The 26,888-nt window shown below is 42.6% G+C and overlaps 1 protein-coding gene across 2 annotated transcripts in view; it reads right to left on the bottom strand.

The window, feature by feature from the left end:
- SMG6 (SMG6 nonsense mediated mRNA decay factor) overlaps nucleotides 1-26,888 on the bottom strand; it is a 251,682-nt gene that overhangs the window by 195,084 nt on the left and 29,710 nt on the right. For both annotated transcript variants that reach the window (XM_044248158.1, XM_044248157.1), the window contains exon 9: nucleotides 1,102-1,163. In XM_044248158.1, coding sequence (XP_044104093.1) covers nucleotides 1,102-1,163 — 62 coding nt within the window. The remainder of the gene's footprint in view (nucleotides 1-1,101; nucleotides 1,164-26,888) is intronic.

Genomic DNA, 26,888 nt, shown 5'->3' with positions numbered 1-26,888 from the left:
ATAGAGATGCATCTGTTGGCACCACTCCAAGTTTCCCAAGTGATTTCAAAATCAAGACTATCCTTGTGCCAGCCATCACTATCACTCTTGTCCAGGCTGATGACAAATGAGTACGTAACAAGCACACTTTCTAATTCACCATGATTTTTTTAAACAGTGTTTCTTGAAGCAAGACAAAGCCTTTCTGCTTCTCCCATTAAGGAAAACTTCTAAAGCATTACAGATAAACTCAGAAGGTTACAGCAGAAAGTGAAGGAAACACTGACAATATTGGGGGATCTATAATCCAAGATATAACTCAAAGGGTAGTTCATAATAAAACCTCCAACTCAGAAAATATGAAGACGCAGATGAAGACCCATGAAAGAGCATGCTGCCACTTACTCATCTCCTACACTATGGAGGCATTCAGCACACCTCTAGGTCGGTATAGTTATCAGGCTTTAGGATCACTGGTTTTATACAGTGAGGAAAATCTCTGATCCACGAAAGGAATACTCAAGACATGATCTCTTTCCAGGGATTTAATGGATGAAGTAACAGGGTTTTGCACACACCATCCTCCCTGAGATTTTTATGTAAATCCACGGTGGATGGGGAAACCAAAGAGAAGTCTTAGCATTTACAGAGATCAGCAATATGGTGCAGGAACCTGAGCAGAGAAGAAAGGGGTATGGTTCAGAAGGATGAGAAAATGTGAGAGGAAAGAAAATGTTACTCTTCTCTTTAAAGGGAACATTAATGGACAGCATTCTCCCCAAGGAGAACCCCTGGTAGCTGTACCCAGGGATCGAGTATGACTTCCTTAAGGAGCTCACTAGAGGCTGAGCTGTAAGGCAAAGGAAAGAGAAATCAGTGGGATTAGAGGTGGGGGTTGGATGTTTAATAGGGGGCTTTAATGAAGATAGAGAAAGAAGAGACAGATGGATGCAGAATAATAGTTCCCAAACTTCATGAGCAGAATGAGTGAAGAGAAGGTGGAGGCCTCTAAGAATTCACACCCTGTGCCCTCAGTTACAAACACAGTCTAGTTGCTAACAATATTAAATTCCAAAATGACTTGTAATGTAGGAAAATAAAATAAACATCCTGCACACTTACCCAATCCGGGTAAACAGCTTCCCATGGGCATGGAGAAAACTGAGGATGAACCTTTTGTTCAGCTGCATGGGAAAAAGAGAGAGGAGAAAACAATTAAACTTTCCCCAGTTTCCTGTTACTGAACACAGTCCCTAGTGACACAATAACCTGGCCAGGGTCTAAGGGGTGGGCACTAGGGATGGGAACCAAATGAACATGCCCAAAGTCTCACACAGACCCAGGGCACATGCCCAACAGCTGCCGATCAGCTGAGCCAACATGACAGCAGGCTCGGTGAGTGGATAGCACCCTCTGCTGGCAGTGGCGCCCATGTGCAGGGAATACAGTGTTGATCACTGGCGCTCTCAGATCTAGGAGTCATTCCGCCCCACAAAAATGGAAATGAAACAATGACAAGGATAGGGAAAATACTCTGATTCTGTAAGTCCCTAATCTTATTTATAAGCTATTTTTCTACCTACCCAAGAAAGCAGGGCTCTGTAACCATGGATAGGGTAATTCAACACTAACCCATCAAATTGTACTTCTCCAGGTTTTAAAACAAAAATTCAAGTTCTAGGTCTAAAGCTGAAAATTCCAGTGTCTACAGGGGCCAGGTACAAAATAGGTTACTGGGAACAGTAGCACTTGACGGCTGTTCCAATCCAGTTCTGTTCTTTGTAGGCCCAGGATCATCATCTCTTTCCTTTCATTTTTCCCCCTTTTATTTTTTTTTAAGATTTTATTTATTTATTTGACAGAGAGAGATCACAAGCAGGCAGAGAGGCAGGCAGAGAGAAAGGAGGAAGCAGGCTCCCTGGTGAGCAGAGAGCCCAACACGGGGCTCGGTCCCTGGACCCTGAGATCATGACCTGAGCCGAAAACAGAGGCTTTAACCCACTGAACCACCCAGGTGCCCCTCATTATTCCCCCTTTTAAAGAAAAGCTAAAAGCTAGGTTTTTATATGAAAACCTCTGGCTTTTTAAAATGTTGGCTACTAATGGGAAAAGTTAAGATTTTAGGCAAGCCAAAAACACACATTTGCCAGCCACATCTGGCCCACAAGCTACTAAATTTACAATTTTCAGTTCAAGGCTCCACAAAATCTACTTCTATCAACACCAAGGGGAGAGATGACTGATCAAACCAAGGGTTGGGGGTGGGGGTGGATTCAACTCAAAGAAAATGGAGATAATCTAAAGACCAAACCTTGTTGTCATCTTGCCCGATCTCCTAGAATCAAAATGCGCAGGGCCCAGTAGTCAAACAGAAAGAAGAGTAAAGAATCTTCATCTCAGGAGGGTGCTCAGAGCAAGGAATAGTCCAGCACCTCTGGATCCTTTGCCAGTAAGAAAAACTCTGCTGGTTTATGCTCTTGCAAAAGAGAACACCGATCAAATTACAGGAGTTCCATCTATTTCATATGTAAGCTAGGTGTGGGTAAAGGAGTGTACTCACAACTCACCGTAACTTCAACAACAAACTCTGCATACAAACTTTAGTTTTTATTTTTGCTTAAACAAATTATATTTAATCAGCAATACTAGATCAAGCATTGATTTATATACCTAAAAAGCTCAAGATACTTCATTGATGGTAACCTGTCTCTACAGTGAGGCAAGTCAGGGCCAGGAACGCTGGGTTCCATGAAAAGAACGGAAACTGCTAGAAAACAAAGGAACTGTTGTGAAATAAATTGCCAGTGACCATATTACTGTTAGCGGCAAAACCTGGGCTAGAATGCAAGTCTCCAGATCCACTAGTAGAGGAAGGTGGTGAAAAACATGGACTTTCCTATCAAACCTCTGCAACTTACCTACCGTGGAATCTCAGGCAACTGATCTAACCTCCCTAGGTTTTCGTTCTACACAACGGAGATAATAGTACCTGTATATTAATGGATTGGTGCATGGCATAAGGCAAGTAAAAACATGCTTACATGTTGTAAACACTCGGCTGTTAGCTGAACATTCTCTCCCAATGAATGATAAAGCAAGCAATAAAATGTTAACTGAAGAATCTGAGTAAAGGATATACAGAATTCCTTGGATTATTCTTACAACTTTTCTACAGATATAAAGTTATTTCAAAATAAAAAGGTAAAAATGTAAAAAGTAACAAAAATTTTTTAAAAAGGTAAAAACGTATATATTCTCTCTCTATTCCTATTTTAGCTTAATTATCCCTTTCCCACAGCTATCAATCATGAACTAGTTAACTCGCCCATAACCAGGAGGAATGCTGGTTACATTTATATAACAGGTAGGCACAGAATGATACCAACTCACTTCATTCAAGCCAATTAACATTCCCCAAGCCCTAAGGCAGCTCAGAAATTTAAGCAACTTAAACCAGCAAATGGCAGAGTTAGACCCTGAACTCAGGTCTTGTGGTTCCAAAAAAGTGTTTCTTCTTCTGTACAGCAAGTATCACAGGAAGATAACCGATGAAATTATTCATAAAGGAAGGAATGATGAGGAAATAAGAGTAACTAAAAAGCACTTCAGTTTTACTTTTAAGTTTTCCCATGGGGTAGGAAACTCATACTGTTATGACCTACAATACCTCCTGGATTAAAATTAGCGGTACTCGATCCCAGGACCCCTGGATCATGACCTGAGCCGAAGGCAGCGATTTAGCCCACTGAGCCACCCAGGCGTCCCAGAAGCTTTTTTAATACTGTGGTTCTATCCAGGTGCCTGGGGGGCTCAGCTGGCTGGGTGTCAGACTCTTGATTTCAGCTCAGGTCATGCATGATCTCAGCGTTGTGGGATCGAGTCCTGCATCAGGCTCTGTGCTCAGCGTGGAGTCAGCTGGAGATTCTTTCTTTCCCTCTTCCTCTGTCCCCCTACACCCCATCACCCCACTCAAGCTCTCCCTCTCTTCTCTAAATATATAAATAAATAAAATCTTTTTAAAAATTACTGTGGTGGGGCACCTGGGTGGCTCAGTGGGTTAAAGCATCTGCCTTCGTCTCGGGTCAAGATCCCAGGGTCCTGGGATCGAGCCCTGCATCAGGCTCTCTGCTCATCAGGAAGCCTGCTTCCTCCTCTCTCTCTGCCTGCCTCTCTGCCTACTTGTGATCTCTGTCAAACAAATAAATTTTTAAAAAATCTTTAAAAAAAAAAATACTGTGGTTCTACCTATACTTCCCAAACACCCTTCCCTTAGAATGGTAGATGAAGCCCATAAAACTACCTCAGTTAATACTTGCCATTATCATACTTCAACTGTATTTAGCAGAAAGTAGATTTCAATGCATTTTCAACTAGTGAGAGTGAAGGGAATCTTAGGGAACTTTTTCAAACTGTACACACATTCTCCCTGACGTTGGTTAATGAGAACCACTGTTTTATTTTTAGTCTGAAAGTCTCTGTCACCCTAAATATAGTTTCTCTTTATCGTCAATACTCAAGTCAGAAAAAAGCTAAAAATGCAGATGCATTATAGAGAGAGGTAAGGCATGTTATATTGAAGAAACAGATTTGTTACACATTGATCAAACGGGCCTAAGCAGCACTGTGTGTAATACTCCAGCCTAACTTTTGGAAAAAAAAACTTTGGATACCAAGTCCACAGTACGAAAATTTTAGTCTGAACCTCCTCCCTCTCCAACACATCACCTTGTTTTGGCGACTTTTTAGTTCTTAACAATACACTCAGATGGGCTCTCTGCTCAGCAGGGAGCCTGCTTCCCCCTCTCTCTGTGCCTGCCTCTCTGCCTACTTGTGATCTCTCTCTCATTGTCAAATGAATAAATAAAATCTTTAAAAACAACAACAACAATACACTCAGATGGTCTCACTCAAGTACCGAAGGAAATGTTACCTCTTTGAATGTGAGACTATCTGCCTCCGGATCTTCCTCACATATTCACACACTGTTCACCAAAAACATTTAAAAATGCTTCTTGGGGGGACGCCTGGGTGGCTCAGTTGGTTGGACGACTGCCTTCGGCTCAGGGCGTGATCCTGGAGTCCCGGGATCGAGTCCCACATCAGGCTCCCAGCTCCATGGGGAGTCTGCTTCGCTCTCTGACCTTCTCCTCGCTCATGCTCTCTCTCACTGTCTCTCTCTCTCAAATAAATAAATAAATAAAATCTTTAAAAAAAAAAAAAAATGCTTCTTGGGTATACCCTGATAGGCAACATTAGAATTATTAAGGGGCTCTTGTCTCTTTAGTTCAAGTCCAAAACCAACTCACTATGGACTCCTGAGTCTTTTATAAACCATCTAAAAGCAATGACCCAAAGAGACATTAATGGCAGTGGCCGGATGGGTAGGTCTCTGGACCCTCACAATAAAGTCTGTCCTGCCATTAACTTCAGAATTGTGAGTGAAATGGTTTGGGCTATTCCTCAACTACAAAAGAGAATTTCCACCATGGATACCACCTACCTCAGAGCTGAAAGAATAAAATGAAATAATACAAATTAGAACATTTTGAGGAATAAAGGTTTTATGGAAGCCCTGGTAACTGTCACTCAGAACTGCCTAAATGCTTTGTGAACTATGGAGCAAGGAAGGAAAGAGAAGCTGTTCAGAGGCAGCAATACAATACAGGAGGTAAGAATTCTGAAAATATACCCAATTTTAATTCCTAAACAGTTGCTCTTACTTTTGAATAGCTGTATGGAAAACTGAATTTCTGAGAAGTGAATCATTTTAAAGACAGTAAGAGTACTCAGTACTGAAAGAAATTTCAGGGGCGCCTGGGTGGCTCAGTGGATTAAGCCTCTGCCTTCGGCTCAGGTCATGATCTCAGGGTCCTGGGATCAAGCCTTATACCAGGCTCTCTGCTCAGCGGGGAGCCTGCTTCCCCCCCCACCACCGCCTGCCTCTCTGCCTGCTTGTGATCTCTCTCTGTCAAATAAATAAATAACATATTTAAAAATAAATAAATAAAAGAAATTTCAGTGTGGATTTTTACAGTATTGTGGACAGCATAAATTATCATTCTCTTAATTTATCCATCTGGAGCACCTCTATAGATATGCCAAGTATTTAAAACAAAACAAAAAAACTAAGTAATTTTTTTTAAAGATTCTACTTATTTATTAGAGAGATGGAGAGAGACCACACGTAGGCAGAGCAGCAGGCAGAGGGAGAGGGAGAAGCAGGTTCTCTGCTGAGCAGGGAGCCTGATGCGAGGCTCAATCCCAGGACCCTGGGATCATGACCTGAGCCGAAGGCAGGTGCTTAACCAACTGAGCCTTCCCGATGCCCCAAAACCTTGTAATGTTTTAAAAGGGAGGGCTCTATCCTCTTATATAGGAGCCAACATAGGTGGAAACCCAAATTCCAATGGTACCTGTTAGCAAATGTTCAGGACTTTCAGAGCATGCAATTAAAGCCCATTTGCAATCTCCCTAAAGCACTGAGCTCACAGGGTGCAGGCAAATGTGAGCAGAGGTGATGCTGTCCACTTTCATCCCTGTGCTCCTCCCATCCCAGGCAAAATCAAGAACAAACCGACAAGACAGGGTCCCCACTGCTAAAGAACTTGCAGTCTAAGAACAAAAGACAAATAATATCCCAACTTACCATCTCCCCATTTATGCTCCAAATCCCAAGACAAGGCCTGTTGGCTAGGAAGGTGTCAGGGGGCACTCTATTTCCCTTATGGTTATTATCCCTCGACAAGGGAAGTTTTTGGAGAATGCAAGATCTAAGGAGATTATAAAGAAAGTGAAGAAGGGAGTCCTGGTACACAAATGTGGCAACCGATCAGTAAGTTAGTAATGGAACAATCATTTTAGTAAAGGTAAAAATTATTCATGGTTGGAGGCGCCCAGGTGGCTTAGTCGGTTAGTCTGCCTTTGGCTCAAGTCCTGATCTTGGGGTCCTAGGCTCCAGCCCCGCATCAGGCTCTAGCCACAGCAAGGAGTCAGCTTCTCCCTCTGCCTCTCCCCACCCCTGCTTGTGTATGAGTGCATGTGTGCTCTCTCTCTGTCTCAAATAAATAAATAAATAAATAAATAAATAAATAAATAAAATTATTCATTAGACTTTCAGTATTCCTCCTTCCAGGATACACATAAAGAAAGAAGTACACGGGCGCCTTAGTGGCTCAGTGGGTTAAAGTCTCTGCCTTCACTCAGGTCACAATCTCAGGGTCCTAGGAATGAGCCCCACATCCGGCTCTCTGCTAAGCAGGGAGCTTGCTTCCCCTTCCTCTCTCTCTGCCTGCCTCTCTGTCTACTTGTGATCTCTGTCTGTCAAATAAGTAAATAAAATCTTTTAAAAAAAAAAAAAAAGAAAGAAAGAAAGAAGTATAGGCAAGCCAAGCAGTATGACTCAAATGCCTCATAGGAAGACAGAGCAAATCAAAATCAATCCTTCCATTTCTTACTTGGACCAAACCAAGGTTGAGGTAGAATAGGGACAATGATTACTTCTCACCTTTAGTTTCTCCACCCCTGAACTGTTCTGGGCAAAATGACAGCTCAATTAGTTCTAACTAAGCCCAAGTTCCATGTAGAGAAGTCCTACTTAGAGAGCTGGATCTGAGCCATGTGAACTCAAGTGTAAAACATGCCTCTTAAAACCACCTCTTCCAAGAAATGCACCTCTTGAAACAACGGCTCTCATCCTCACACTGCAGGTTAGTGCTGCCTCAACAACGTTTTATGTTAAAGCCATTTACATGCTATTACTTTCTTATCTCTCTTTAAAGCCAACAGCCCAGAGGGAAATTAGGCTAAATGTCAAATCAGCAGTCAGGTCCAGAAAACCCAGCCAACAAGCAGAGGGACAGTCAGTACCCAGCTGGCTCTCAGGAGGGAAACTAGCACTAGGTCTGAGGAAAAGAAGGAACCCTGCTCTATCTCTTCAATGAGGTGGCGGAGCGGTTTGGTGGCAGCAGTCTTGTGACAGATGCAGAGATGCAGATCTTTGTGAAAACCCTAGTGGCAAAGACCATCACCCTTGAGGCCAAGCCCAGTGACAACACTGAAAATGTGCATGTCAAAAATCCAAGCCAAAATCCAAGACGAGAAGGGCATCACGCATGACCAACAGCATCTCATTTTTGCAGACATACAGTTGGACAATGGCCACACTCTCAGACCACAATATCCAGAGATATTGTGCATACTGTACTTGTTGCTTCACCTTTGAGCTGGCATCACCCAGCCTTCCCTCCACCAGCTGGCCCAGAAACCCAACTGTGACAAGATCATCTGCCGTGAGTGTTCTGCTCACTTGCACCCCCGTGTTGTCATCTGCAGTAAGAAATGTGGCCTCACTGGGCGCCTGGGTGGCTCAGTGGGTTAAGCCGCTGCCTTCGGCTCAGGTCATGATCTCAGGGTCCTGGGATCGAGTCCCGCATCGGGCTCTCTGCTCAGCGGGGAGCCTGCTTCCTCCTCTCTCTCTCTGCCTGCCTCTCTGCCTATTTGTGATCTCTCTCTGTCAAATAAATAAATAAATAAAATCTTTAAAAAAAAAAAAAAAAAAGAAATGTGGCCTCACCAACAACCAGTGCCCCAAGAAGGTCAAATAAGGCTCCTCCTTTGCCCACACAGAGGCCTTCTGCCAGAGCCTCAAGGCCCCAGGGTCTCAAAAAACTTTCCTTTTCATTAAAAAAAAAAAAAAAAAAAAGGAAAAGAAGGAACCCTGAGTGACTATCCTGCATTTATTGCTTGTTGTTTACTGAGCAAAGGGATGAGTACAGAATGATATGAACAGAGACTACTGGTCTTAGAATTAAAGACCTGGGTTCAAATTCTGATTGTGCCATTTATTTACTATATCACTAACAGAAGTCACATCGACTTTCTAAAGCTATTTCTTCAACTATAAAATGAGAAGGGTGAGTGAGATCAATATTGGTAATTCTATAACACTGAGTGTGTATGCATCACAATAAGACCTTCTGTAAAAAAATAGATTCCCCGGTCCTACAGGACCAGAATCTTCAGGGTGGGGGAAGGTGACTGCAAATCAGCATTTTCAAAAGGTCTCCAGGTAATTCTGAAAGGCAATCAGATTTAGGAACCACTGAGCTAGTGCTCGCTTCGGCAGCACATATACTAAAAAAAAAATAGGAACCACTGAGCTAGATCAGGGGTCAGCAAACTACAGCCCAAGGGTCAATAGGTAGCATGCCACCTATTTCTATATGGCCCAGGAGATAAGAATGTTTGTTTTTATTAATATTTTATTTATTTATTTGAGAGAGACAGAGACAGTGAGAGAGAGCACAAGTGGGAAGGAGGAGGAGAAGCAGACTCTCCGCTGAGCAGTGAGCCCAATGCAGGACTTGATCCTAGAACCCTAAGATCATGACCCGAGCCAAAGGTCAAACACTTAACCCACTGAGCCACACAGGCACCCCTGTTTTTTTACATTGCTTTAATGGCTGGAAAAAAACTCAAAAGAATATTTCATGACACAGAAAAATTGTATGGAATGTAAATTCCAGCATCCACAAATAAAATTCTATTGAAATACAGCCACCCTCATTTCTTTACATCTTGTTTGTGGCTACCCCTACAAAGGCAAGGTGAGTAGCCTCAGTAGAATGTGTGCCCCAAAAGCCTAAAATATTTACTCTCTGGCCCTTTACACAAAAAGTTTGCTGACCTCTTGGCTAGATTTATAACACTAGGGTCTGAAAAATTTTTCTACCTGCACAACACTTGATGGCTACCACACACATCTACTGGAAACACCAATGACTCTCACAAGCTGACAGGTAAAGAAGGGTAGGGGTGCCTGGGTGGCTTAGTGGGTTAATCTTCTGCCTTCAGCTCAGGTCATGATCTCAGGGTCCTGGGATCGAGCCCCACACTGGGCTCTCTGCTCAGCAGGGAGCCTGCTTCCCCCTCACTCTCTCCCTGCCTCTCTGCCTACTTGTGATGTCTGTCAAATAAATAAAATCTTAAAAAAAAAAAAAGAAGGGTAATGAGGAGGAAGGGAATCACCTATCCACAGCATTCCTTCCAATTCTAAAAAGCCTACAAAAGTATGATTCTAACTAAAGCTAACTTTTCTTGTCAGCTTTTGAGTAAGCACCATCCTGTTCTATGATAGCACCAAAAAACAAAACAAAACAAACAAACAACAACAAAAAAAAAACCAGCAAATGCTGAAAGAGTGCTGTTCTCAAAGCTTTTGAACTCAAAAGCCCGGAAGGCTACAAAGAAATATAAACGGGGCTCTCCAGGTTTCCACCTTCAATGCCATTATGGGGCTAAGTGACCAAGTAGAAACAGAACATACCCAAAACCAATAAAGTTTTTACTTAGGCCAGAGGGCCCCTGGACACTTCCCAAAACATCCGTAATCGAGGGAAAGTGCCAGATTAAGGTTTATGAATCCATATGCTGTGGTCTGACAATCTGTAACAACCAGCTCAGAAGTGCCACCAGCCTGACATCTCAAGGTATACAGAGAAAGAGAGAAAGTTCAGCCAAAGGGCAGCACTGTTGCTCTGACTGGGCTACTTTCTGAATGACTCTTCCTTCTGACTCATCTCTCACAGCGCCTGGGAACTCTCATGCCCATCCACCTGAAAAGTAGGTGAGCTGGGACACCCTATGTCTGCACTGCACAAAGTGAGAAAGAAGAGGAAATGGCTGAAGCTCCCATGTGGTGATCAGGTGGGTAACCAGAAAAACAGTTCTCCAAAAGCACATACACAAGCTCAAACCCATCCTATAAATGAGTGGGTTGACGGAGTGTGAGGGTGCTGAAGTCGTTTGTTCACTCAGCAAAAACTAACTGTCCACCTTTTACGTACAGGACACTGAGTGAACCAAGAACAAAGGCAGAGATGATCCTTGCTCTACGGGTGATGTCATAATAAAGTACCATAATTAGAGACATACAGGATGCTCTATTCCACTGCAGGGGCATTAGAGGATCTCAGAGGAAGAGATCCTTGAGTTGAAACCTGAAGGCTGAGTAAATAGTTGGATTTGGATCAGGCAGAGGGTATTGCCTATGTGTCACAAGTAAATGAACAGCATGTGTGGTGGTCCCAAAAGTGTTATGTGGTAGACTGGCGTAAGCAGGTGAGTGATTCTCCAAGAGGGAGGCTGGAGAAACAGGCGAGTCAAGTTGTACTCTTTAGTTAAAAAGTTTGATCTTAATCAAACTACTGAGAAATGCTGAACAGGGAAGTGACATGAGCAAACCTCCATTTTTGAAAGGACATTCTAACTACTGTTTAGAAATTAAAGAGTTGTTTTTGGGTACGGGGGGAGTTGGTCAGGGTCAAATGTGTGGAGGCCAGGAGACCAATTAAGAAGCTACTGTATGGGGCTGCTGGGTGGCTCAGTGGGTTAAGCCTCTCCCTTTGGCTCAGGTCATGATCTCGGGGTCCTGGGATCATGCCCCGCATCGGGCTCTCTGCTTGGGAGGAAGCCTGCTTTCCCCTCTCTCTCTGCCTGCCTCTCTGCCTACTTGTGATCTCTCTATGTCAAATAAATAGATAAAATCTTAAAAAAAAAAAAAAAAGAAGCAGCAGCAGCTACTGTAATCACCCAATGGCAATGAAGACAGAGAGGGAAGATACAGTCATTCTACACTCAGACAATCATGATCCCTGTCCCTAATTCCCAGAGGTTCTAGTTCTAAATAAGTCCATCTACAGAGACCAGCAGTGACCCAGAACCAAGTATGAGTCTTTAGAAAAAGTCCCAAACCAAATGAAACAGTGATTTCATTTTTAGAGATACTTTGGATATTCTTATTTCCTTTCAATAATTTTAAACGTCCTACCTAGCATGGTGGTTGGTACTTAGTACATATTCGATAAGTGACTGAAGAACATATAGAACACACAGATTTTATAGTGATTAAATAGAATATCCAGGGGCACCTGGGTGGCTCAGTGGGTTAAGCCGCTGCCTTCGGCTCAGGTCATGATCTCAGGGTCCTGGGATCGAGTCCCGCATCGGGCTCTCTGCTCAGCAGGGAGCCTGCTTCCCTCTCTCTCTCTGCCTGCCTCTCCATCTACTTGTGATTTCTCTCTGTCAAATAAATAAATAAAATCTTTAAAAAAAAAATAGAATATCCAGGTGCTACACACAAAACCCTCAAGAAAAATAGTGCAGTATTAATAGTAATCTGTAGGAAGTAACACACTCATCACTATTTATGAGAATTTAAATCTATTTCTTTTGGAGGATAATTTGACAAAACCCACACAAAGGTATTCAAAGAGAGTTCTATCAGGAATTAAGCACTCTGATCCTGAGTAACAGCAGTTCCCACTGCTACATTCTGGCCCAAGAGACTGGACAAACAGAGACCACAGTTAACATTAAAACAAAAGATAAAATCCAGGGCGTCAGGCTGGCTCAATTGGTGGAGCATATAACTCTCGATCTCAGGGGTCTGAGTTCAAGCACCAAGTTGGATAGGCATAGAAATTACTTAAAAGTAAAACCTTTAGCAGTGCCTGGGTGGCTCAGTAGGTTAAAGCCTCTGCTTTCGGCTCAGGTCATGATCCCAGAGTCCTGGGATTGAGCTCCACATCAGGGTCTCTGGTCAGCGGGGAGCGGGGAGCCTGCTTCCCCCTCTCTGTCTCTGCCTGCCTCTCTGCTATTTGTGATCTCTGTCTGTCAAATAAATAAATGAACTCTTTAAAAATAAATAAATACATGAATAAAACCTTAAAAAAAGGGGAGGAAAAAGCCAAAGTCCTTACTATAAGCTACAAAAGGTCTATCCAATACTCACTCTCTACCCCTGTAGCCTCCTATCCCTTGAATGTGCCAAGCATCCTGCCAGTTTTATGTTCCAGTCCAAGGGTTCCTAAACTTTACAGCACAATGGGATGGTATACAAATCTTTTGAAAACACAGATGCCTGGCCTCCATTCCCAAACACTGATTTAATCTGCAGGGTGTGACACCTGGGGGTGAGACCTGAGCACTGGGATTTTTAAAAGCTCCCCAGGTTTCTGGACACAAGTTTGAGAACCACTACTGCAGTTTACCCTGTTTTGATAGCATTTATCACCAATTTTTACACAAACACATATACACACACCATGACAGCAAGGACCTTGTTATATTTTGTTCACAACAGTGGGCACATAGGAGGTAACCAATAAATACTTGGTGAGCAAATGGCCTTTCTAGTCTAGCCTTCGGCTGCTCCTCCTTTCTCCACCCTTGCTGATATGGCCTATATACTTCAGTAACAAAGAATTACTCATGGTGCCTGAAATTCACCATGTTCCTTCTCCTGCCATGCCTTTCTAAATCTAATAAAGTCCTACTTTTCCTTGCTTTCCCAACCCTCTCTACCCCCAGGCTGAGCCTGATACCATATCCTGCAGGCTTAGAGAATACTTCATATACCTTTCTGATACTGTGTATCATAGTGCGTCCTACATACATACACATCTGTCTTTAGACTAGCTCTGTCCCTAGAACTTTACCCATGGTGACAGAAATGTTCCTTATCTTCACAGACCAATACAGCAGCCACCAGCCACATGTGGTATTTGAAAGGTGGCCAGTGTAACTGAGGAACTAAATTTTTAATTGTATTTCATTTTAATTAATATAAATAGCCAATATGGTTACCACACTGGTCACCACAGCTCTAGACTGTGATGTACTTTAGTTAATGTTTCATTTCTATAACCCAGGACACAGAAATCATCAATAGTGATAGAGTGGTAGATGGAGGGATGGATGGATGGAAGAAAGTTGGCTCTAAATATTATAATACCCATACGTTTACAATTTCCGGCTTGACATACGGTAGGAGCAAAGGACATACTCTGAAGCACAAACAAGGCTCAGCCAATGAGAACAAAGAACTGGAGAACTTATCCAGTATTCTACTCTCTTCTACCCAACTTACAATCTACACAGTGCGGGGGAGTGTGACCTAACACCTTACTGAGTTGTACCTTTTGGAAGTTTGGGGACAGCCCCCACTGAGGACAGGTTGAATTTACCAAGCTGGCTCTGTGCTTTAGGAGATAAAAGTACCCCAGGCTACTCAAACACAATTCAGATAATAAGAATTCAAATTTTTCCACCTGAACAAAACAAGTATGACACACCCAAGCAACTTAATAATAAAAGTCCAAACTTCTAGAGAAACCTGTGTGTAAGGCACTATTCAAAGCACCTTGTCTGTTAACTAATTTAACCTTACAACAATCCTGTGAGTTCAGTAATACTATAATTTCTATATTACAGATGAGAAAATGGAGCAACAGAGAGGTTAAGTGACTTGTCCAAGGTTAACCCAGGAAGCCTGGCTCCAGAGTCTGAGCTCTTAATCTTTCACCTTTAAAGAAGGGAATCTTTTTGGCAGAACCAAGACAGCTACCGAGGATGTTTATAAAGGCCAAAAGCTAAAGCAACCCCAAGCAAAAACCGGCCAATGGTTCCAGTTATCATTCACTGAGAGACCACTAGTTCAAACCAACTGAGAAGTCTTACAGATTAAGAGAAGTAGATACTTCCAGTTCATATCATATCTTGCAAATCAGTGGAAGTATTTAACAAATGTACCCTAGGATAATACCAATAGGAAGATAGAAAAGTGAGTAAGACCTTGCTTTCCATAAGTGAAATAGCAGTAACAGAACCAGTAAAATAAACACTAACATTTTTTCTAAATCCACAAACTGCCTGGTTAATAGCGAAAGCGTTCTTCAAGAGTCAAAGAGTACACCATCATCAAGGACTGTGTATAATCCAGAAAAAAATACCTGAAAACATACCCTCCTGCCTACCCACCTACCACAATACAGGAAAACCCCTGAATCTCTCAGGAAAGGGAGGAGCAAGAACTAATCTAAGAACCCAAAGGAGAACAAAGCTTCAGTTTAAGAAAGATGTGGTCACAAAGAAGGTTTCACAAACCACTGTGCTGTGGGTACCAAAAAGCAAATAATCAGCATACAGAGAGCTCTGGCAACCTCAGGCAAACTTCAGATTTAAGCAGGGCACCAAATAAGGGAAGGATTCTGGTGCATCAACTCCTAGGAAAAGTGTTTCAAGTTAAAAATGGTTATTCAGGTTTGGATGCAAACTTCTGTATCTGTTCTTTATCAACAGAGACACCCCTACCTCACTGGCAGCTGGCAGCAAAAAGAGAAGAAAACTGTAAGAATAAAAATGGGTTACACACAGACAACATGACCTGGTACAGTGTGGCGTTTACCTGGACACCAAAGACAAGACTATAAACACGCCAGCGCAGAACTTCTGGGATTCCACATCCCAGCTGACTCCAAGTGTCTCCAGAAGCTAGTGGGCCATGATGTCACACACTCCCCAGCCCCCCACAGCCAGACATAGCCAGATAGTTCAACATTAAGGCCAAAAACCACAGCACTTTTGGTGAGAGACTCAGTTTTGCTGTGACTGAAGGCAAGGCCTGCTTCCATCTGGTCTTTTGTCAGTCGTGTCTTTTCTGTACTTGTTCCCAGACCCAAAATATCCAGTTCAAAAGACAGGGCAAACACCTTTAAATCTCTCATCTTTGATCCAATTCTCCTTTCTTCTCTCAACAATGAGAAATCAATCTTAGGCATACCAAAGAGTATTAGCAAGGGAAAACATGAACATTAACTTCTTCCTAATTTATTTACAATGCTCTATCCCTGTCACTATAACTATTAAACATATAGGGAAAATTGGACTTCAGAGTTAAAAAGGAAGAACAAAAGTAACATGAGTCAAAACACAATTAAACTCTGCTAGTTCCACATGAATGCTTGTAGTTTGTGACAACTTATCAAACTGTATGGCTTTAATATGTATGCTTTTCTGTACATATATTATTTTTTAATAAAAGGGTTTTTTTTTAATTACCATAATCTTTTCTGCCATTCCACCAAAAGCCTTTATTCCAGAGCCAATAAGCTTTGGGACTCCATCTTAGTGCAGAATGCCAAATGCCAGATCTGTTGATGGGGTAGACTACAGCCCTATTTTACAGATGTAGAAACAAGGAAAGAGATTAAGAAATGTGTCCATGGGGCGCCTGGGTGGCTCAGTGGGTTAAGCCGCTGCCTTCGGCTCAGGTCATGATCTCAGAGTCCTGGGATCGAGTCCCGCATCGGGCTCTCTGCTCAGCAGGGAGCCTGCTTCCCCCTCTCTCTCTCTCTGCCTGCCTCTCTGCCTACTTGTGATTTCTCTCTGTCAAATAAATAAATAAAATCTTTAAAAAAAAAAAAAAAGAAATGTGTCCATGGAAATAAAAAAAACAATTTAGGAATGCATTCCAGAAGATGTAAGTCCTAGTCTCCATCAGCCACAAGGGACAGCTTACTGGAAACACCAAGGGCATCTATTAGTGCCTTATTCAACCTCTTGATATGTGCCACGTTGAAGTATTTTAAAAAGTCATACTGTTTTACAGATCTGTCCAGAAGTCCAAAGGAAAATCTGCCAAAAAAAATTCCTCAGTGAGAATGTCAACTGACTTACACAGTTTGCTTTACAAATTAGGACCCAGTATCTCAGAGATCTGTGGCATAAGTCAGCTCAGAATCTTATTAAGAGTGAAGTTTTAGCATCCTCACCAAGAAACATCCCAGAAAAACATAAATTCACTGAGGGTATCATCCCAGCTCCTCCTTCCCATGTGCTTCAGTAGCTGCAGTCCTACTGTGCGTGTGCAGGGCAAGAAGAGGACTTATTGCCAATGGTTACAACACAAAGCATAACTTACTCCTAAGCCAAACTGCCCTTGGCTCAGAAAGCTTCCCAGAATGATGGAAGGCATGACTTTAGGATGACTCAACTTTTGCTAATGCATAAAATAAAGCAGAGAAGAACTATCTGAAGGATCTACGTCTAAGCTTGGGCCAAATCAAAAGCCCAAAGTATCTACTTTGTGATGAATCTTCAGCTCCAGCTGACTGATTAAACAGCATCAATTTGGACATCTGTACCATGGCCTAAGATATTCTAATTACAGACTCTTGGCTAGGAATCCTAGGAGCAACCACTTGTAGTTTCTAACCACACCGTATTTTTATCTATGTTACTCCTTCTGCCAGAAAAGCTGGCTACTCCCATCTACCTAAAGAACCTCTTTCGGGGCGCCTGGGTGGCTCAGTGGGTTAAGCCGCTGCCTTCGGCTCAGGTCATGATCTCATGTTTCTGGGATCAAGCCCCGCATCGGGCTCTCTGCTTAGCAGAGAGCCTGCTTCCCTCTCTCTCTCTCTGTCTCTCTCTGCCTGCCTCTCTGTCTACTTGTGATATCTCTATCTCTCTCTCTCTGTCAAATAAATAAATAAATAAATCTTTAAAAAAAAAAAAAAAAAAAAGAACCCCTTTCATCCTTCACAAGTAAGGACAGATCACCTTTCTAGGTAGTTTTCCCTATTCATCATGAATCAATTCTTTCTCCTCTGTATTATCCCTATACATACAGTGTACATATTTCTACTACGCCATCTGTAACACTTTACTGCAAGTATTTACTTACATATCCGCTTTTCCCACTAGACTGTATCTTTGAGAGAAAAGATCAATATCTTTCACCTTTTCGTGTGCAGTGCCTAGAACAACGATTAACACATAAATGTACTCATTATATTTACGGAAAGGACCTCAACGGGGACAGGGAAAACCTTGATCCCCTCAGAGAGGAACAGCTGACCTAAGAGGTTTTACAACTGAATAAGCAAGAGAAAAAGAGTAAAATGTCCATAAAAAACTGTTATTTCGGGCATTCCTGGGTGGCTTGGTGGTTTAAAGCCTCTGCCTTTAGCTCAGATCATGATCCCAGGGTCCTGGGATCAAGCCCTGCATCGGGTTCTCTGTTCAGTGGGGAGCCTGCTTCCCAACCCCCCTCTCTCTGCCTGCCTCTCTGCCTACTTGTGATCTCTGTCAAATAAATAAATAAAATCTTAAAAAAAAAAAAAACACTGTTATTTCAGGCAGCATATGAAGGTATATACTATATTGCAGCATAGAATAAATTGAAAACAAGAGGGCGCCTGGGTGGCTCAGTGGGTTAAGCCGCTGCCTTCGGCTCAGGTCATGATCTCAGGGTCCTGGAATCGAGTCCCGCATCGGGCTCTCTGCTCAGCGGGGAGCCTGCTTTCCTCCTCTCTCTCTCTGCCTGCCTGTCTGCCTACTTTTGATCTCTCTCTGTCAAATCAGTAAATAAAATCTTTAAAAAAAAAAATTGAAAACAAGAAAGAGGAACAAAAGAGAAAAATAATCAGAGGTCACTAGTAGTAAGGTCATGACACAAACTACATGTCAGAAAGTCCTTCACATTTATTAAAGGAAGTTACAAGTTTGACACTAACCTCTGGGACAATTAAGACAGAAATACTCTTTTTTTGGTTTTTTTTTTTTAAGATCTTTTTTATTGATTTGACAGAGAGAGATCACAAGTAGGCAGAGAGGCAGGCAGAGAGAGAGGAAGGGAAGCAGTCTCCCCGCTGAGCAGAGAGCCCGATGCGGGGCTCGATCCCAGGACCTGAGCCGAAGGCAGAGGCTTTAACCCAGGTGAGCAACCCAGGTGCCCAAGACAGAAATATTATTAAAAACAAATTCATAAATGTGCATGAAGTTAAATTAAACAAGAAAACCCACAGGGAACGACTATCTCTGATACTAAAAGCAGAAATTTCTCCCATGGGTTTCCAGAAAGAAGATACCACGTGATACAAAATAGCAATGATTCCCTAGACCTCTTTATTATTATTTGTTTAAATACAGGCCAATGATCTTACACCAAAGTACAATTTGGTCAAAGCAATACTACTGGGGACCAATACGTTACCCATGTATACAGTTCTCTGATGGTTCTAGGCATAAATGACATGGAAGAACAACAGTAGGAGATGCATAGTGATTTCCATAACAGATGCTCAATAAAGTTCTTGATCAGTGGACAGATGGAAGACAGACAACTGGAAAAACCACTGAAGCTCTCAAAAATAAAAATGTGTGACAAGGGGCACTTGGGTGGCTCAGTGGGTTAACCCTCTGCCTTCGGCTCAGGTCGTGATCTCAGGGTCCTGGGATGGAGCCCCACATCGGGCTCTCTGCTCAGCAGGGAGCCTGCTTTCTCCTCCTCTCTCCCTGCCTGCCTCTCTGCCTTCTTGTGATCTATCTCTCTCTCAGTGTTAAATAAATAAATTTGAAAAATTAAAAAAAAAATTTTAAATGTGTGGTAAATACATTTTATAAAGACTCAAGCATCAGAAAGAGTCTCCACAGTATTTTAAAGTTTTTCTGGTCTAATGTCTATACTGTAACACTTGGAAAAATAAAACTGAGCAGTAACTCCAATATTAAATATTTATGAGTAAAGTGAAAGGCTTCCAAGGGGGGGGGGAAACCTTGAGTTTCCCCCGAAGCCTAACAAATAGTCTGCCGATTGGGAGAAGATCACCAGCCAAGAAAACAACTTTTTCATATTCTCTAAGTAAGCCCAAACATTATATCCAAGACAGTGAAAACAGAGTAGACAGATGAAATTCTGGAACCTTTATGAGTAGGAAGGGATTACAGAATGATAGGACTGCAGATACATCTCCCCAAGAGTATGGTCAGAAATAAAAAATGATATAGGAAATTGGTGAGAAAGGCAACAGGGGGAAAACGAAAAGGTCAGTGGAATCTCTTGCCCCACACAACAGGCAGTATGTTACTATATAAAGTGAGCTGCTCCCACAGTAACATCAAATCACCACTCTATTCCTTCCTAAAGCAGCTGCAGAGTGACAAGGATCCCGTGTAAAGGTCTCATTCTTCTTTGGGAGGCTCTTCATAGACTAGGAGCTGGACTGACCCTACAGGACGATTTATAGTACACCCTCACATACATTCCAGTTGGCTAGAACTCAGCAGCTGATTGCTCTCTTGTCTAACTTGGTAAGAAGCCAAAGGAGGACTTTTCTCAGTCAACTCTCCCAGGCTGGAAAATTCTCCAACCCCAGAGTTCTGGCTTAAGTCTGGATATCAGGTTATTCACAAGATGCCAAAACTACGTCCTTATATCAGCTTTGAACAAGTCTCTCAAGTATACCATACAGATTCCCACAGATCTCAGATCATCTGGACATTAAGGTCAAAGATGGCCACTCTTCTTCTCACATAGAGAGGAATATGCTTTACAAAGCACATGCAACATCAAAATAAAGTTTTCGTAAATTAAACATCAATCTCAATAATTCTTTAAGGGGGTACATGAAACATACTCATTAAATGGCCTCCTTAAAACCTTTTTTTCTACCCTACTGAGCACTCTCCATTTTCCATGAGTTACTCACATTCTCTCTCACTATTGTCCTTATGCTACGAAGAGCCAAATCCCAAATCTGTTCTCTGACTGAGAAGAAATGAGAGAAGAAAACTTAACAAGGTGTTTTTGATTCTCATCAAGCTGTTGTATCGGTGATTCTCAACCAGAACAGGAGCACTCCTTCCAGGAAGTGCTTGGAAATGTGTGGGGGCCACTACTGGTATCCAGTGGGCATGCTAAACATCCTGCAGTGACAGTCCCACAAAATGAGGAACTGTGCCCCCAAGAAGGCAGTAATAGCCTTATTAACAATGTCCTAAGTGAAGGACGCCACTGTAGTAACTGCCTTCACCCTTCCCATTCTAGAGCAGAGGTGGGCAAACTCTTTCTGTAAAGGGTCGGACAGTAAATTGCTTAGGCCTTGCGGGCCACATACATCTCTGTCATATGTTCTCCCTTTTAAACAAGTCCTTATGTAAGTATGGTACAAACCACTCCTAGCTTGCAGGTCTTTAGCAGTCTTTTATCTATCCCTGTTCTAGACCATTACCTGACTCATGATAATCTGTTCACACTGAGAGATGCTGATTAAAATAAAATGTGATGAAGTGTGCAATAAACAACTTTAATAATGTTTTTATGTTTTAATTTTAATGAATGTAATAAGAGCTACAGAATTTAGCCTCAGAACCTAAAAACTGGGGTATTACTTACTTCTAATTAATTAAATAATTCTCTCCTGTCCTCTCCTCCTCCCCTGGGCATTTTCGTTTCAGGTTTTCATCCAAATGTTCCTTTTTCAAACACGTTTCTCGAAGAGTACTGGTACTGCCTTTCCCCCTCTTCTCAGGACGTGTTACTTCCTATTCACTATATATGCCACTCAGAAAGTCTCTCTAAAATTACTACTGTTAACATTTTCTAAAATGTCTAAACCAAACCAAAGCCTGGAAATTCTGACTGGTATCTGGGTCCTGACTTTCCGGATGGTAACTAAAGGTCACGTGGGGTGGAAAGTGGCCTGTGGGTAACACAGAATACACACATGCACGCGAACAGGATATGTTGGTAATCCGGTTTCCTGAGACCTGGTGAGTTGTGAGAGTTCTCATCAACACTGTTGGGGAAGATGAAAAACCTTAAGCTCGGAAATACTGGATTTTAACACAGTGTCCATTCTTAGAATTTCAGGCTAGACCAGAAGGCGCAGGTACACCTCTTTCCCCCCACATTTTACTTGTCTAAAAAGGTGAACAACACACACACGCAAAATAAACGAAGTTAGTATCTGACAAGGTCTCTTCACAGTGTGGAAGGTGGTGCTTGCAGCATGGCTTATGTCACGTCTCAAGCCCAGAGAGATGAAGAGTGTGGTTTTGGTGTTTAACCAGCCTCAACTGCACCCTGGCACTCTGTTTCTTCCCCCAGAGAACTTTGCTCTGCTAGAGGAAAGAAACCAACCTCACATCTTGAAACGAAACGGCTAGGATAAAAATAAAGCCCTGAAGTGGTTTGGTGACCGAGGTCATATGGGGCGTTAAGGGTTTGTAGGTAGGGCCCAAGTACTTTGAGAAACTTCCACTCACTGCCAACCACAAAGAGACAAAGAAAGACATCAGCCCGAGAGTCCAGCAACAATCCAGGCAAGCAGCCCCAGTCCTTGCCTGTTAGGGGCTCTTTCTCACAGAACACATTATCAATATCTGAAAAACCCAGTCCTGGTTCTACCTTTGAAGCCATCTCACCGAGTTCTGTTTCTTAAGGCCTAAGAAAAAGAGAGCCAACCTGTAGCCTCTTCCTACAGAAAGAGGCTTTACGAACTCCTGTCATCCTAGGTTTCCAAGTCTCAGGTCACAGAATACTTTCAAATAGCTTTCAGGGTGGAGGAGTATGACATAAGGCACATCCTATAAACTACTTCACAAAAGTAAAGGGCTTTATAAATGACATGATGTTCATGTAATTCACACAGCAACCCTGCAAAACTGTATGGTACGCAGCCTACAGATAGGTTATCTTTACAAGGCCAAGAAATTAAGCTAACTTTCTCTGCTTTGATAATGATGGGGCAATGAAATAATCGAGTTACCACAGATACAAACATTTACCGATTAGCACATAGACTCAACTCTTCCCTCGCTATAAGTCAGATCAATGCTTATGCCATCCAGAAAAAATCAGGCCAAGAGTTTTGAGCTGTACCTAATGGCACTAACTCTGAAAAGTGCCAATCTAAAGGTTTACAATACCACACTGGGACCCAAAACTCACTCCAAGATTCACCTTGCCTAAGAAAGCAGGCCTTCTAAAACCGTGCTCTGAGCTCTAATTGTGCTCCCAGGGCAGGGGGAGTGAGGGAAGGGTGGAGGTATTAGATGTGTACCACCCACACATCACAGCTTTCTTTCCAGCATGGTGGTGGCAGTGGTGGCAGCAGCGGCAAGCAGCGGCAGCTCAGGTGCACAAACGAAGCAAGGAGCACCGAAAAACAAGACAACTGGTCTGAAGAAAATGCCACCTGCAAAACACACTTGAAAAATAAAAAAGCCTGCAAACAAATCTAACAGGTTGAGTATGTGAAAGCTCCGTGCTACAGGCTGCCTGACCTGGGTTTCTCACAGTGAAGCTGTGCTCCTTTGTTGGCCAATGTTTACTTTGGTGGACTCTTGATTAAATGCAAGAAAAAATAAACTTGTGTACTACCCAGCCTCACAGAGCCATGCCTTCAGTCAGAAAAAAAATCATCATTCTCAACTTTTAATAGCGCCCTCTAAGGAGGAAAAAAAAAAAAAAAACACCACCATGGAAACATGGGACACATGAAATTTAGGCAGGGGCAGCATGTCAAGTTTCAGACAGAAACTATGATTTCCAAGCCTAGAGAAACAAGGTTCTCACGCTACCAGAGATTTCAGGTAACAACTAAAAAGCCTGGGGTTAGAGAAAACTACAAAAGATAAGAAAAGTTTCTTTCTTTTTTTTAAATGTTTTCTTACTATTTTTATTTGCATTTTTTTAAGACATTGAGAGAGAGTGAGCAAGAACACAAGCAGGGGAAGAGGCAGAGGGACAGGTAGAAGCAGGCTCCCCACTGAGCATGGAGCCCAAGGCAGGACTCAATCCCAGAACTCTGGGATCATGCCCTGAGCCAAAGGCGGGTGCTTAACTGACTAAGCCACCCAGGTGCCCAAGAAAAACTTCCTTTTTGAAAAACATTTTTTTTTTAAAAAAACATTTTATTTATTTATTCATGAGAGACACATGGGGGCAGGGGGCACAAAGGCAGAGAGAGAAGCTGGCTTCCCGTGGAGCAAGGAGCCAATACAAGACTCTACTCCAGGACCCCAGGATCACGACCTAAGCCGAAGGCAAATGCCTAACCAACTGAGCCACCCAGGTGTGCAAAGAGTTTATTTCCAGTCAGCTGGTTTGGTGGGTGGCATTCAGACTTTTCTAGATCACAGCCTGACGCTTTTCAGTTCACACACTTAGGCAGAGTAACTTCTCATTTTTCACCAAGTTCAGCTGCAACAGGATGTTGAAAAAAGAAGCTGTCCCAGAGCTGTGTGTGTAGGCCTCCATTCCCAGAGGTACTAATTTCATCAGGAAACAGAAGTGATACCTTCAGATTCCTTAAGCTCACTGTTAGACTGCGGACAAAGAGGGAACTGGCCTGGTAGCAGGACATACTGCTAACTAGTTTCTGGATCAGCACCAATGACAATACCACGTGAAGCCAAGCAAAACACTTATGCCCCCTCCCCAAGAAAAAAAAGAAAAAGAAAAACCAAAACAACACTTATGGTCCAATGATTAAGACATTTCCAAACCGTGACCAAAATGAGGACTGACTGGAGGGACTTGCCAATCCTAAACGATCTCTGAGAAACAACTTAAAAGCCTAGATTGCAATAACCCATTTTGGCAGCACTTTGAAAGCACTGATCACAAAATCAAATGCCTACAGAGACAAGGTAGGTGATGAAAGTGAGCAGTATGCAAGTACAGGATGGGGGAGGAGGTGTAAACTGGAGAACACAAGCCTGATTAAAAGGGGGTAGCTGTTACTTGGCTCTGGCAAACTGTTGTCAGATCTTGATTTTTTTCGTAAATTAGCTGGCAACTGATTAAACCTTAAAAACAAAACAAGCAAAAATCTACTATTTGGGGCACCTGAACCATATGATTAGTCTTAGCATCACTATAAGTAAAACAATCAGACACCTACTAATGCAGGACAAAATGAAGCACACAGTACCACCTATGAAGTACTCTTGCCAAAAAGGCTGAACCCGAATCTAAAAAAGCTTCCAGAGCTAACTCTCATTTACAGGAATATAAGGGACAGAAGGAAAGGTTAAATGATACCACAAGGCAAACAAAGACAAATCCAGAATGTGGGAATTCTACAGGACAACTAACCAGCTTAAAAACTTATGACGTGAAGAACGTTTTTAAATGGGAAGGCAGAATTGTTCTTGACTAAAAGAAACTTAGAAGATAAAACAATCCAATGTAACGTGTAGGTCTTCATTTGAACAGACCAACTCTAAGACCTCATTTGTAAAATAATGTGGGAAGTGAAGTTATGGATCAGATACCAAATGACCAAATGATGCCACGGACAGACATGGCAATGGCACTGTGGTATTTAAGAAAAAGTCCATTATTTTTTAAATGGTGTGTATAGAAGTGAAATGTATAGGGCTGGGGTGCCTGGGTGGCTCAGTGTGTTAAAGCCTCTGTCTTCAGCTCAGGTCATAGTCTCAAGGTCCTGGAATTGAGCCCCACATTGGGCTCTGCTCAGCGGGGAGCCTGCTTCCTCCTCTCTCTCTGCCTGCCTCTCTGCCTACTTGTGATCTCTCTCTGTCAAGTAAATAAAATCTTTAAAAAAAAAAAAAGGAAAGAAAGAAAGAAATGTGTATTATCCAATGATGCATTATCCAGGATTTCCTTTAAAATACTTCAACCAGGGTCGCCAGTGTGGCTCAGTGGGTTAGAGCCTCTGCCTGTGGCTTGGGTCATGATCTCAGGGTCCTAGGATCGAGCCCCGCATCAGGTTCTCTGCTCAGCAGGGAGCTTGCTTCCCCTTCTCTCTCTGCCTGCCTCTCTGCCTACTTGTGATCTCTGTCAGATAAATAAATAAAATCTTAAAAAAAAAAATACTTCAACCAAGGGGTGCCTGGGTGGCACAGTGGCTCAGTGGGTTAAGCCTCTGCCTTCAGCTCAGGTCATGATCTCAGGGTCCTGGGATCGAGCCCCGCATCAGGCTCTCTGCTCAGTGGGGAGCCTGCCTCCCTGCCTACTTGTAATCTCTGTCAAATAAATAAATAAAATCTTTAAAAAAGTAAATAAAATACTTCAACCAAATAAAATCTTTAAAAAGGGGGCGGGGCGCCTGGGTGGCTCAGTAGGTTAAAGCCTCTGCCTTCAGCTCAGGTCATGATCCCAGGGTCCTGGGATTGAGCCCCGCATGGGGCTCTCTGCTCAGCGGGGAGATTGCTTCCCCCTCTCTCTGTCTCTGCCTGCCTCTCTGCCTACCTGTGATCTCTGTCAAATAAATAAATAAATAAATAAATATAATTTATATATTATGTCAAATAAATAAATAAAATCTTTAAAAAAATAAAAATAAAATACTTCAACCAAGAGCGCCTGGGTGGATCAGGCAGTCAAGCACCCGACTCTTGGTTTCGGCTCAGGTCCTATCGCATGGGTCATGGGAGCAAGCCCAGTGCCCGGCTGCTCTGTGCTCAGCAGGGAGTCTGCCTAAGGGTTCTCTCTCTCCCTCTCCCTCAGACCGCCCCCCACCCCCCACTGCTCATTCTCTCTCTCTCTCTCTCAAATGGATAAATCTTTAAAAAAATAGGGACGCCTGGGTGGCTCAGTTGGTTGGACGACTGCCTTCGGCTCAGGGCGTGATCCTGGAGTCCCGGGATCGAGTCCAGCATCAGGCTCCCAGCTCCATGGGGAGTCTGCTTCGCTCTCTGACCTTCTCCTCCCTCGTGCTCTCTCTCACTGTCTCTCTCTCTCAAATAAATAAATAAATAATCTTAAAAAAAAAAAATCTTTAAAAAAATAAAAACAAATAAAATACTGCAACCAGGGTAACAGCATAGCTCATTTGGTTAAACATCAGACTCTTTTTTTTTTTTAAAGATTTTGTTTATCCATTTGACAGAGAGAGATAACAAGTAGGCAGAGAGGCAGGCAGTGAGAGAGGGGGAAGCAGGCTCCCTGCTGAGCAGAGAACCCGATGCGGGACTTGATCCCAGGACCCTGAGATCATGACCGGAGCCGAAGGCAGCGGCTTAACCCACTGAGCCACCCAGGTGTCCCTAAACATCAGACTCTTAATCTCAGCTAAGGTCTTGATCTCATGGTTGTGAATTCAAGCCCCACACTGGCCTACTTTAAAATAAATAAATAACAAAATATAAAAATAAAATAAAACACTTCAACCTGGGTGGGGGGGGGGGCAATACATGAGGGAAAGCTAAAACAAAGATGGAAAAATATTGGTAACTATTGAATATGAGTTACAGGTTATATGAAGGTTAATTTTATTATTTTCTCCTATGTGTGTTTGAAATTTGTCATTATTAAATAA

The sequence above is a fragment of the Neovison vison genome, chromosome 5 (genome assembly GCF_020171115.1).
Source record: "Neovison vison isolate M4711 chromosome 5, ASM_NN_V1, whole genome shotgun sequence".
NCBI classification, from domain to species: Eukaryota; Metazoa; Chordata; class Mammalia; order Carnivora; family Mustelidae; genus Neogale; species Neogale vison.
The sequence above is the reverse complement of the archived record's forward strand: the minus strand, read 5'-3'. Positions and strand labels throughout refer to the sequence as shown.